Source organism: Narcine bancroftii, chromosome 6 (assembly GCF_036971445.1).
Source record: "Narcine bancroftii isolate sNarBan1 chromosome 6, sNarBan1.hap1, whole genome shotgun sequence".
Classification (NCBI taxonomy): Eukaryota; Metazoa; Chordata; class Chondrichthyes; order Torpediniformes; family Narcinidae; genus Narcine; species Narcine bancroftii.
Window position 1 is genome coordinate 96784404 of NC_091474.1, and position 12740 is coordinate 96797143.

At 50.0% G+C, this 12740-nt stretch overlaps 1 protein-coding gene across 1 annotated transcript in view; it reads left to right on the top strand.

Moving 5' to 3' along the window:
* Positions 1–12740, top strand: part of LOC138736383 (tolloid-like protein 2) — a 106709-nt gene that overhangs the window by 92091 nt on the left and 1878 nt on the right. Inside the window, exons 17-19 of the mRNA XM_069885841.1 lie at positions 1698–1825; positions 4422–4635; positions 7610–7860. Coding sequence (XP_069741942.1) covers positions 1698–1825; positions 4422–4635; positions 7610–7860 — 593 coding nt within the window. The remainder of the gene's footprint in view (positions 1–1697; positions 1826–4421; positions 4636–7609; positions 7861–12740) is intronic.

The window sequence follows — 12740 nt, forward strand, 5'->3', positions numbered from 1 at the left end:
AGGGGGATGGGTGGGTTTTCTGGATGTGGACAGAAGGGAGATGAATGGGTGGGCTTGCTGGATGTGGGCACAAGGGAGATGGGTGGGTGGGTTTGCTGGGTGTGGACACAAGGGAGATGAATGGGTGGGCTTGCTGGTGTGGGCACAAAGGAGATGGATGGATGGGTTTGCTGGGTGAAGGGAATAGGTGGGTTTGCTGGGTGTGGACACAAGGGAGATGAATGGGTGGGCTTGCTGGATGTGGGAACAAGGGAGATGGGTGGGTAAGTTTGCTGGATGAAGGGGATGGGTGGGTTTGCTGGATGTGGACAGAAGGGAGATGAATGGGTGGGTTTGCTGGATGTGAGCACAAGGGATATGGGAGGATGGGCTTGCTGGGTGAAGGGGAAGGAGGGTGGGTTTTCTGGGTGTGGACACAAGGGAGATGAATGGGCGAGCTTGCTGGGTGTGGGCACAAGGGAGATGGATGGGTGGGTTTGCTGGGTGAGAACACACAAGAGAGATGGATGGGTGGGCTTGCTGGGTGAGAACACACAAGGGAGATGAATGGGTGGGCTTGCTGGGTGAAGGGGAAGGAGGGTGGGTTTACTGGATGTGGAGACAAGGGAGATGAATGGGTGAGCTTGCTGGGTGTGGGCACAAGAGACATGGGTGGGTGGGCTTGCTGGGTGAAGGGGATGGGTGGGATTGCTGGGTGGACACAAGAGAGATGAATGGGTGGGCTTGCTGGTGTGGGCACAAGGGAGATGGATGGGTGGGTTTGCTGGGTGAAGGAGATAGGTGGGTTTGCTGGGTGTGGACACAAGGGAGATGAATGGCTGGGCTTGCTGGATGTGGGCACAAGGGAGATGGGTGGGTGGGTTTGCTGGGTGAAGGGGATGGGTGGGCTTGCTGGATGTGGGCACAAGTGAGATGGGGGATGGGCTTTCTGGGTGAAGGGGATGGGTGGGTTTGCTGGGTGTGGACACAAGGGAGATTAATGGGTTGGCTTGCTGGATGTGGGCACAAGGGAGATGGATGTGGGCTTGCTGCAACCTGGCTACCAGTAGTGTAGCTGAACTGGGAGGTTGGGCAGGTGAGCTTTGGGATAACACCTGGAAGAGGTGAGTGCTTCAAGGGAGGTGTGGGTGATGGTGATGGCTGTGGGGGAAGATAAGGGAATGGATAGTCCATGCGAGAGCTCACGGGTTTAATGGGACCAGTGGGGATGCTGGAGCCAAGGGGAATGGAGTGTGAGCCAGTGGTCCTACCAGTGACTGAACCAGCTCAGAGACCGAGGTTCAATCCTGCCCACTGGTGATGTCCATGCAAAGTTTGTACACTCTCCCTGCAGCTCTGCCGCTTTGTTCCGGATGGAGCGGAATCTTCCCACGCCTCACAAATGGGTTAAATGGTCAAACTATTCTTGGTGCAATGGAGGGGCGAGAGAATCAGGTGAGAGCGGGGCTGTGAGAGGAGACAAGGTCACAGGGGAACATTGTGGGAATGGGTCTGAGAGCAGCCTCTGTGTGGTGAGAGAAGATGAGCCGTGAGAGACCCGCGTGGACACCCTCATCAGGTGCCCCTGTGGGGAGAGGGTGCCTCACGCTTGGCTTTTCATCATCATTCCGACTCTCAGAACCCTCCAGCCCACCCTGCTTAACATACTGGGGTCTGAACTGAATCTGATCCAAATCCTTCCTCCTCTTCCCCTACAGCTGGCTGTGGGCATATAATAAGCAGCATTGAGGGAGTAATCACGAGTCCAAACTGGCCAAACAAGTACCCCAATCACCAGGAGTGCACCTGGGCTATTTCTGCACCCGCTGGACACCGAATCAAACTAGTAAGTGCCTGTGACAACTCCAGGGGGAAAGGGCTCTGCCACAGCCCCTGATAACGTAAGGAAGAGAATACTGGTCTTGGAACAATCTCAACATTATAAGAGAGGAGGCACATCAATCCCCCAGGGCCCTGGACAGGGATATTCTTGGACATTATGGCGAATAGACAAAGTGCTGTAGGAGCTCAACCAGTCTCGCAGCGTCCTAAGGAGGTAAAGATATAGAACTGACGTTTCGGACCTGAGCCCTTCCTCAAGGTACCTCGACGATGCCACTACACTGTCAGAAATAAACCTTGACCTCTGAACACTGCGAGACCGGCCGAATTCCTGCATTTACCACAGTCACAGCGTCTGCAAACCTTTGTGCTTCACTCCTTGGAGATTGTGGGCATCTCAGGAAGAATATGTGCAGGGGCCCTGACAGCGAGTCGTCTGTCACCGTTCGGCGTGGGAAGGTACCAGGAGGGTGGCTGATGTGTGTGTTTATTGAAGAAGGACAAGCAAGTGAACGACAGGCTGGTGAGTTAAACATTGGAGGTGGGGCCATTACTGGAGGGGATTCAGATGCACCTCTGTTAGGAAGGGCCAGGCCTGTCTTGGGGGGGATCACCAGTATGTCATCTATTTATGGTTGGCATGGTTAGTTAGCAGATGACCCACAACATAGCGGTTAGTGGTGAGTTTGTACTTTCTTTCTGTGACCTGCATGGGTTTCTCCTGAGTGTTCCAGTTTCTGAACTCCAGAGATTTAAATTCACTCACCCTCGTCACCTCTGATCCCCCAATTATCACGGGATCGTACACCGCTAGTTTTCCCTTCCCGAAGTTTGCAATCAGCCCCTTGGTTTTGGTGACATTGAGTGCGAGGTGGTTGTTGCTGCACCGTTTGGCCAAATTTTCAGTCTCCCTCCTGCATGCTGACTCATCGCCCCATTTTATACAGCCCACCGCTGTGGTATCACCAGCATGAATGAGTTGAGCTGAAGGGCCAATTATATGACTCTACCTCAAGTCAATCTCAAAATGTCCTCCACTCCTGCGCACAGCGAGCTCCCACAATCAGCGACGAGATGGTGGTAAGAGCTCTGTTTGAGAAGTGCCCACTGCAGTGGGAGAGTTCTTATCACAAAATGGTCTGACCAGCATAGGGTGGTCTGGCCAATGCTGGCACCGTGTCCACATGACTGAGGTGATGTATCGTGGGGGAGGGGGGGCAGAGATGCATGATGGGAGCCTTGATAAGTTGGGGAGAGGGGTCAGGGAGATTTGGTCTGCGGAATGCAAGGGTTGATGGGGTGAGTGAGGACTGAGGAGATTCGGATTCGGATTCGGAGGAAGGGAGGGAAGTCATTCTATAAACCCAGGTTCCACAGCTAGATGGGTGAATGGTGCTGAGATGGTGCTTGGACCAATATCAGGTGTGTGTAGAGTGCTGGGCACCAGCTCCTGTCCCACTCCTGCGGTTCAGTGGATTGGACCCAGTTAATTCGACCTATTGTGTTCAATGCCCTAGAACCAGTTAATACCGTCAAACCATAAAACACTACAGCACAGAAATAGGACCTCTGCCCACTTAGTCCATGCCAAATTATTATTCTGCTTAATCTCATTGACCTTCACCCAGACCATATCCCTTCCATTCATGTATCTATCCAAATTTTCCCTAATTGTCGAAATCGAGCCTGCATTTCAGACGGCAGCTCGATCCACACTCTCTCACCACTGAGTGCAGAAGTTCCCCAGAATGTTCCCTTTAAATATTTCCCCTTTCACCCTTAACCCGTGTCCTCTCGCTCTTGTCTCACCCAACCTCTGTGGAAAAAGCCTGCTTCCATTTACTGTATCAAAACCCCTCATACTTTTGTAAATCTCTATCAAATCTCCCCTCATTCTCTGACGCTCCAAGGAATAAAGTTCTAATTTTTCCCAAAAATTCAGCTCCTCAAGTTCCAGCAACTTCATCTCAATCTTATTGATATCTTTCCTGAAGTTAGGTGACCAAAACTCCAAATGTGGCCTCACCAATGTCTTGAACAACTTCACTATAACATCCCAACTCCTCTGCTAAATACTTTGATTTATGAAGGTCAATGTGCCTGACTCTCTTATGTGCTTATCTACCCAGGAGGAAGATGGGGTGTTCTTCCTCCAATTTGCAGATGGTCTCAGTCTGGCAGCGCATGAGGCCATGGACAGACCAGTCAGCGAGGGTGAATTGGAATGGGTGGCCTAGGCTGTCTGGTTACTTCAGTTTCAACAGGCCTGTGGTTAATGATCTGCTGCTGGTTAGCTGACCTGTAAATGCTCGCAATGCCTTGACCTGGTTTGTGTGGCGTGGTCCTCTGCTGTTGATCCTCTTGCTTGTTTGATCCCACTGATTCCTTTATTGCTCTTGCAATGCTAGACTGGTGTTCAAGGTATGCAGGGGGTATGGCCTCCAAGGGGTGGAATATGCTTTCCTCTCTCCATCCAATCCAGCTCAGGTTCAGCCCCTGGAGTGGTGCCCGGTGGTTGGGAAAACATGGTAGGGGCAGTGGGTGATATTATAATGTGTTACCCCGTCTCAGACTAAATCCTTCCCACTTGCATCCAACAGGACTTCTATGAGTTTGAAATGGAACAGCACCAGGAGTGTATTTACGACTACCTCGAGGTCTATAATGGTCCTGGGGAGAGGTCATCCTTGCTGGCCCGCTTCTGTGGGAGCAAGAAACCAGAAGCCATCGTCACCATGGGGAGTCAGATGTACCTCAAATTCTTTTCTGATGCATCAGTACAAAGGAAAGGATTCAAGGTCAAACACAGCACAGGTGAGGTGTAACTCACAGGATGAACACTGAAGGCCCAGCTTCATTGAAGGTATGCAGTGTAGGTCAAACAATGAGCAGGACATGTTGGAAATGGAAAGTCGTTCACCTGATGTAACACGCTGCTTCTCACTTTAAAATCCTGGCAGACCTGCTGTAAATTCTCAGCTGGATTCTGATGCATAATATTTTCTTTCAACCCGCTGCATGATTAGTGAAGGTGATTATTCCAAATGCTCTTCCACAGAGCCAAAATCAGTCCTCACCTCTCCTCTTATCTTGTCCAATTAACACCTTTAGTTGGTCTTGGGTCCTCTCCCAGCCAGTCATTTTTTTTATCGAACGCCTTCCTGTCCATTGCATGTTCCTTGAAGGACTCGGGCCCCAATCATCAGTAATACGTTCTTTAGCTCCTGTGGACGCTGCGAAACCGTCCGAGTTCCTCCCGCGTCTCTGTGTGCTTTTATTCCACATGCACAGCTTTGCTTTGTAGACTGCCCACCCCAGTATTTTCCCTGAAGAGGTGGTTGCCCATTTTCACAGCCACTCAGATCTCCAGCTGGCAGAGTTGAAGCCCCAATGTGCGCAGGAGTGGCAGCTGGGGACATCAGCAGGCAAACCCTCTCAGGATGGGGAAGAGCAGACGGCTCCTCACTCATGATCTGCGGATACGAGTTCAACTCCTACCAGGGCAGTTGGGAAATTTAAATCTCATTCTTTTTTGTATATAAATGTAGACATACAGGCCCTTTCAACCCTCAAGCCAATTACAACTGTACTGAAGAAGATGCGTATACATGTATAAACAAACTGACTGTGCAATACGGAGAGAATAAAGATCAATTAAGCCTGCAGCCCTGTATGTGTTTGAAAGGTGGGATTCAAACCCCGGTCACTGGCGTTGCAATAGCCGCCCTTTATTAAACATTGGATTTTATTTCAAGATCATCTGTAACAATAACCGTGAAACGGTCCAAATCCCACGTGGTTCACAAATGTCTGTTGAGAGGCGGTCTACCATTCTGGGCTGAAGGCCCACCTTCTGCTCTACACGCTCAGAGTAGTGCAGGATCAGTGTATCAGAGCGCTCCTCCAACCACCGGCTCCCGGAGTTCACTCTGAAGTGTTTCCTTTGGGCTGGAGAGTGCCAGTAATCTCCATGTTCTATCCAATCCTGAAGCAAGTGGCCACAAGGCGAGAGGGAATAATGCTGGGGGCCTGGAATGTGCTGCCAAGGTGGTGGAAGTTGATGGCGGTGTTTAGGTCAGGGGTGTTATGGATAGTAAGGAAGGATGTCAGAGGTTACAGCAGGATGTAGACAGGAGGCAGAGTTGGGTAGAGAAGTGGCAGATGGAGTTCAATCCAGATCAGTGGAAGGTGATGCACTTCAGAAGGTCAGCCGTGAAGGCAGAGTACAAGGTTGATGGCAGGATTCCCAACAGTTTGGATGAACAGAGAGATCTTGGGGTCCAAATCCATCATTAACTCAAGGTTGCTAAGCAAATTGATCGGGAGGGTGGGGGGGAATGTGTATGGTGTGTTGGTGTTAATTGTTCCAGGGATTGAGTTCAGGAGCCATGAGGTAATGTTGCAGCTCTGGTTAGACAGCACTTGGAATATTGTGTTAAATTCTGGTTGCCTCATCACAGGAAGGACATGGAAGCCTCAGAGGGGGCGCCGAGGAGATTTATCAGGGTGTTGCCTGGATTGGAGATTAGCAGAGCTGGGGGCTTTAAACAAGAAAATCTGCAGTTTACTCAAAAATGCTGGAGAAACTTTGCAGGTCTCGCACCGTTCTTTATGCAGTAAAGATAAAGGTACATAACCCGCGTTTCAGGGCTGAGTTAGATGCAGGTCAGCACCTGAATAAATGGTGGGGGGGGGGGGGGGCAGGAGAGGAGCACAGGGTCACAGGTCATGGGTGGATAAGGGTAGGAGAAGAAAGCTGAGGTGATATGGGGAGGGGAGGGCTCTGTGAATGAAGGGGGTGGGGAGCTGAGGAAAGGAGTCAGGGATGGGGAAGAGAGGGGAGTGGGCTAAGGGAAAACGGAGAAGTCGATGTTAATGCCGTCTGGTTGGAGAGTGCCAGACAGAATGTTAGATGTTGCTCCTCCAATATACAGGTGGCCTCAGTCTGGCAGGACATGAGGACATGGGCGGACATGTGGTGTGGGAGAGGGGCATGAATTCAAACGCTTGACCACTGGGAGATTCCCTCGATGACAGGTCTAGGGCTTATCTCTTCAGAGCGATGAAGCATGAAAGATGACTTAATAGTGGTACATAAGATCATGCGGGCTGAGATAGGATAGAAAGCCAGCTCGATAGAGGGGTGGGCACTGCGTTCCCCATGGCTCAATGGAGGGGTGGGCACTGCGTTTCCCATGGTTCAATGGAGCGGTGGGCACTGTGTTCCCCACGATTTGATAGAGCGGTGGGCACTGCGTTCCCCACGGTTTGATAGAGCAGTGGGCACTGCGTTCCCCACGGCTCGATGGAGGGGAGGGCACTGCATTCCTCACGGTTCGATGGAGCGGTGGGAACTCAGTTTCCCACGGTTCAATATAGGGGTGGGAACAGCGTTTCCCATGGTTCAGTGGAGAGGTGGGCACTGCATTTCCCACGGCTCGATGGAGGGGTGGGAACTGCATTTCCCACGGTTTGATGGAGTGGTGGGAAGTGTGTTTCCCACTGTTCGATGGAGGGGTGGGAACTGCAGTTCCCAGGGATCGATGGAGGGGTGGGAACTGCATTTCCCACGGTTTGATGGAGTGGTGGGAAGTGTGTTTCCCACTGTTCGATGGAGGGGTGGGAACTGCAGTTCCCAGGGATCGATGGAGGGGTGGGAACTGCATTTCCCACGGTTTGATGGAGTGGTGGGAAGTGTGTTTCCCACTGTTCGATGGAGGGGTGGGAACTGCACATGTAAAGGATTTGTCAGCTGCTTCATACTGTACCACTGTTTGCTGCTTTTCAGAGTGTGGTGGACTCCTCCTTGCCAAGGTCAGAACCAACGACTTGTACTCGCATGCGGAGTTTGGAGACAGCAGCTACCCTGGCCAGTTGTATTGTGAGTGGGTGATCGTAGCCGATGAGGGCTATGGGGTGGAGCTGATCTTCCGGACATTTGAAATGGAGGATGGCACTGAATGCCAGTATGACTACATGGAGCTGTACGATGGGCCGGACGCTGCCGCTCCCACACTCGGCAGGTTCTGTGGTTCAGGGGTAAGACCATGGTCTGTGGGAAGGATGGAATCTTCTAGGAAAGAAATACCATGCACTCGAATACTGTGGGGGTGGGGGGGGGGCTGGGTCCCAGGGTGGGCTGGGGTGGGACTGTGCTTGGGGTAGGGCATGGGAGACTAAGCACTGGGGAGGGGAGAGGGGGCTGTTCTTGGGAGGATGGGGGAGAAGGGGCTGTGCTTGGGCGTTGTTAGAGGGGGGGGGGGAGGGAAGGGGGCTGTGCTTGGGGGTGGGCAGGGGAGGTGGAAAGAAAGGGGACTGGGCTCGGGGGTGGCTCCAGGCAGGGTGGGGAGGCCAAGGGGCAGGGGGGAGTGGGCTGTGCTCTGGGAAGGCTGGGGTGAGAGGGCTGAGCTCCAGCGATGGTAGGGGGTGGACCCCGAGTATGGGTGGGGGCTGCGCCTCTGGAGAGCTGGGTTCCAGAGATGTCAGGGGTAGGGTAACTGGGCCCCAGCAAGGATAGGAATGGGAGTGCAGGGCTCTGGGGAGAGAGGACGTGGGACCGGAACCTGAGGAGAGGGCAGCTGATCTCCAGATAGTTGGGGAGGTGTGGGCAGGTCCACGGAGGAGGGAACCAACCATGGGGGAGGGAGCTGGGCTAGGGACCAACAATCTGCATTACAGAGGTGCAGTATGAGTGACTGCCTTTGATATCCAGGCCTCTATTTAAGGCTGAGATTGATGCAGGAACAGGAAAACACATCAATGGTTGGAATTATACAATGGTAGGACAATCAGATGCCTGGAGATTGGAAGGTGACTCACGTTACACCTTTAGTTACAAAGGTCTGCATGAACAAGCAACAGAACGAAGCAAGGCGTTGCGAGTGGGAACTTGTGTTTCACAAGTTTAATCGAGTTTTCTGAAGAAGTGACTGAAGATTGAGGGCAGGATAATGGATGTGGCAACGTGGACTTTAGCAAGGCCTTCGACAAGGCCCCACGGTCTAGAAGGTCAGATTACATGGGACCTGGGGTGAGTTGGCCAGTAGGCTTCAGTACTGGCTTGACGGTGGAAGGCAGACGGTGGAGGGGCGTGACTCAGACTGGAGGCCTGTGACCATAGGGGTTGCTGCAGGGATCGAGACTGGGTCCACTGATGTTTCTCATCTACATTATGACTTGGGTGACCATGCAGTCTGCAGGGTTTGTAAGTTTGTAGATAACACTGAAATTGGTGGTGGTACAGAGGGCAGTGACACAGGTTACCTCAGATTACTGTAGGTCTAAATGAATGGGGAAGTGGGCCAAGGAGTGGCAGATGGAGTTTAATGTGCTCAGTGTGGCATTTTGATAAGTTAAACCAGGAGAAAACTTGCAGAGTAAATGGTAGGGGAATGGGGAGACCTGGCAGTACAGGCACACGTTTCCTTGAACATGGCAAGGTGGCCACGAAGACATTTGGCATGCTTGACTTCATCGGTCATCATGCTGAGGGCAGGAGCTGGGGCGTAACATCACAACTGAACAGGACGTTGATGAGGCCACACTTGGATCATTGTGTGCAGTGGTGGTCACCCAGCTACAGCGAGGTCTCGTTCAGTTGGAGAGGGTGTAGAAAAGATTCATGAGGATGTTACCAGGACTTGAGGTGTAAAGAGAGGCTGGCCAGGCTGGGGCATCTCTTCCTGAGGCATTTGAAGCTGAGGGGTGGGGGGGTAGTTAGAAGTTTATAAAATGATGGTGGGACAGAGATATTGTACAGTAGAACAATATCCGGCACCTATAGGGATTGGTAGATGTCGGATAACTGAATTTGCCAGTTGCTTGAGAATGTGTTTTTGCGTGATTGGCGAACTAACTGCTGGGGGCTCCAATTTAAATTTTCATATTTTTTACCTATTTATTTTGCGCGATTTTGTTTTTTGCCAGTTGTTTGAATTCTGGATAACAGGGATTTTATTGTAAATAGTCGTAGTCTGGAATTGAGAGTGGAAAGGAAGGAACCTGCAGGATATCTGTTGCACACAGGGTATTGGGCAAATAAATGGGAATGAGCTGCCAGAGGAAGGGGTAGAGGCGGATACTATTATAACATTTAAGAGAAGTTGAGACAGGTACAAAGGTTTAGAGGGAGATGTGGCAAACACAGGGAAATGGTCTGAGATTTGGTAGGTGTTCATTATGAACACATGGGGCCAAGTTTCCATGTTGTAAAATTCCAAAACATGATAAATGTGGTTGTCAACCATCTCAGTCCCAGAAGATCACAAGACATAGGAGCAGAAGGAGACCCATTGGCCCATCCAGTCTGCTCTGCCATTCTAATCCAGAGCTGATCCATCCCCCCCCACTCAGCCCCTCTCCCTAGCTTTCTCCCCGTAACCTTTGATGCTCTGACTGAACAAATACCTGTCAATATCTGCTTTAAATACACCCAACTACCTCATTTCCACAGTCGCCTCTGGCAACGTTCCACAGACTCATGACCCTCTGACTAAAAAAAATTTTGTCCAACTTTGTTTTTCATTGACGCCCCTTTATCCTGAAGTTGTGCCCACTTGTCGTTGACTCCCCAACCTTGCCGCATCTGCTCTGTCCAGGTATTTTAACATTTGAAATGTCTCTATGAAGTCCCGCCTCATCCTTCCGTACTCCACCGAGCACAGTCCAAGAGCCGATAATTGTTCCTCATATACTAACCCTTTCATTCCTGGTATCGTTCTAGTAAACCTTCCCTGAACTCTCTCTCTCAAATAAGGCTCTAAAAAACTGGACACAGTCCTCCAAGTGAGGACTCATTAGAGCCCTGTCGTCTCAACATTACATCCCTGCTCTTGTAATCCTATCCCTCTAGAAATGAACACCAGCACTGCATTCGCCTTCTTCACCACCGACTCAAACTGGAGGTCAACATTTGGAATCCTGCACGAGGACTCCCAAGCCCCTTTGACCCCGAATTTTCAATTTTCTCCCCATCTAAATAATAGTCTGCCCTCTACTATCAAAGTGCATGACTATGCACCTTCCATCATTGTATGTATTTCATCTGCAGAGATTCATTAGCACCAGCTGATGCCAAACGGTCTGCAGCCATACTACAGTGACACACTCTCAGAAGTGGGGTAGTGTTGTGATGCTTGTACAATGGTTCAGGTCCTCACCAACGAGACACGGTGTGCCTGCATGCAGCATAACCCATAAACAGCAGCCACATTCGTGTCTCACAAACACCAGGCGATGGTCTTCTCCAGCAAGAGAGGGGCCAACCCTGGACATTCCCATCCCTGGGACCCTGGTAACCAGAAATGTACCCACTCAAGTGCTGTGGCTGCAAGACCAGATGACCTCGTGAATGAAGGACTGACCTCTTGACGTGCAAATCCATCCCACCAACCTTCAGACGTGGTTGATGGAGTGCACTGAATGGAGTTTCATCCAGATGGGGTGTGAAGTGATGCACTTTGAAAGATCGAATTTCAAGGTAGAGTGCATGGTCAATGGCAGGATTCTTCACAGTGTGGAGATTTAAATGTTTGCCTGCGCTGCAAATTTATATTTGAATAAATAATGGAGCAGAGAACCACAATACAAACAGTTTATTGCCTCAACTTCAGTAATGCTAGCAAAAGAGAGGGAAATTAATAAAAGTCAGTGACTCTTCTCTAGTGCTTTGTCCTTTCTCAAAAATCAGCACTTTGGGGGTCGACTTATAGAGTAAATTGGGTCAATGACTGCATGCAGTTACACATGTTCTCACTAATTGGAGTCCTTAGCAGTTCGCTTGAGCAGTCATTCAATTAGTATCAAAGACTTTCATTAACTTATCTCTTCTCCTAGCTTGTTACAGTCTAGAACTTGCTCTCCCATCATTATAGAGATAGGACTGTCTGCAGTCTGTGACAGCTCTTCCTACGGTCTATAGTCTCTTTGTCCAACTAAGACCACAGCCCCATAAATCCTTTGCATTCTATGTTGGCCAAATTTTAACAGCAAAAGTCCCAGGATCCTTTACAATACCACAAAATAATGTCAAATTGCCCACAAGATGCTTGTTAATTGGCACAAATTATTGACTACTGGCAATTCAATATTTTTGCTTCTGTTCATTTAATTTGATTAGTCGTTCACGGAGAAACTCTCTGTTCCTGCTTATCTGTCACAATGTAATGTTGTCAGGTGCAGCCCGATCATTTTGAAGACTCCTATTGTTTGACTATATTTAGTAAGGCTTTTAATTATAGTGTTACATTTTCTGCAGCTAACATGGTTTCTTTCCTTATGAAAGCATAACTTTCTAGTCAGCCATTTTAAAGTCTTTATTAAAACATTAACTCTGTTGAAATTAATTCAGTTACTGTTTTGTTAGCCTGCTTGCTACAGCAAGAGCCCCACAACTCTCTACAGACGATCAATATTGGGGTTCAACATTCACGTTGCTGCACCAGTGAATCGGGTGGATGGTATTCTGGCCTTCATTGGTAGTGGGATTGCGTTTAAGAGCCGTGAGGTCGTGTTGCAGCTCTACAAAATTCTGGTGAGACCACACTAGAGTATTGTGTTCAGTTCTGGTCACCTCATTTCAGGAAGGATGTTATGGAGGGGGTAGAGAGTAGATTTACCAGAACGTTGCCTGGATTGGAGAAGATGTCTTAAGGCTGACCGAGCGAGTGGTGAAGGATGAGAGGTGACTTAATAGAAGTAAATGTGATTGAGAGGCATAGGTCAGGTGGACAGACAGTACCTTTTTCCCCAGGGTGGCAAAAGCAGATGCCAGAGGACATCAGTTTAAGGTGAGGAGAGGAAAGTTTAGAAGTTTAGGGCGGACATCAGAGGTAAGATTTTTACCCAGAGGGCGGTGGGTGCCTGGAATGCATCACCAGGTGTTGGTGGAGGCTGGTACTATCACAACTTCTGAGACTGAT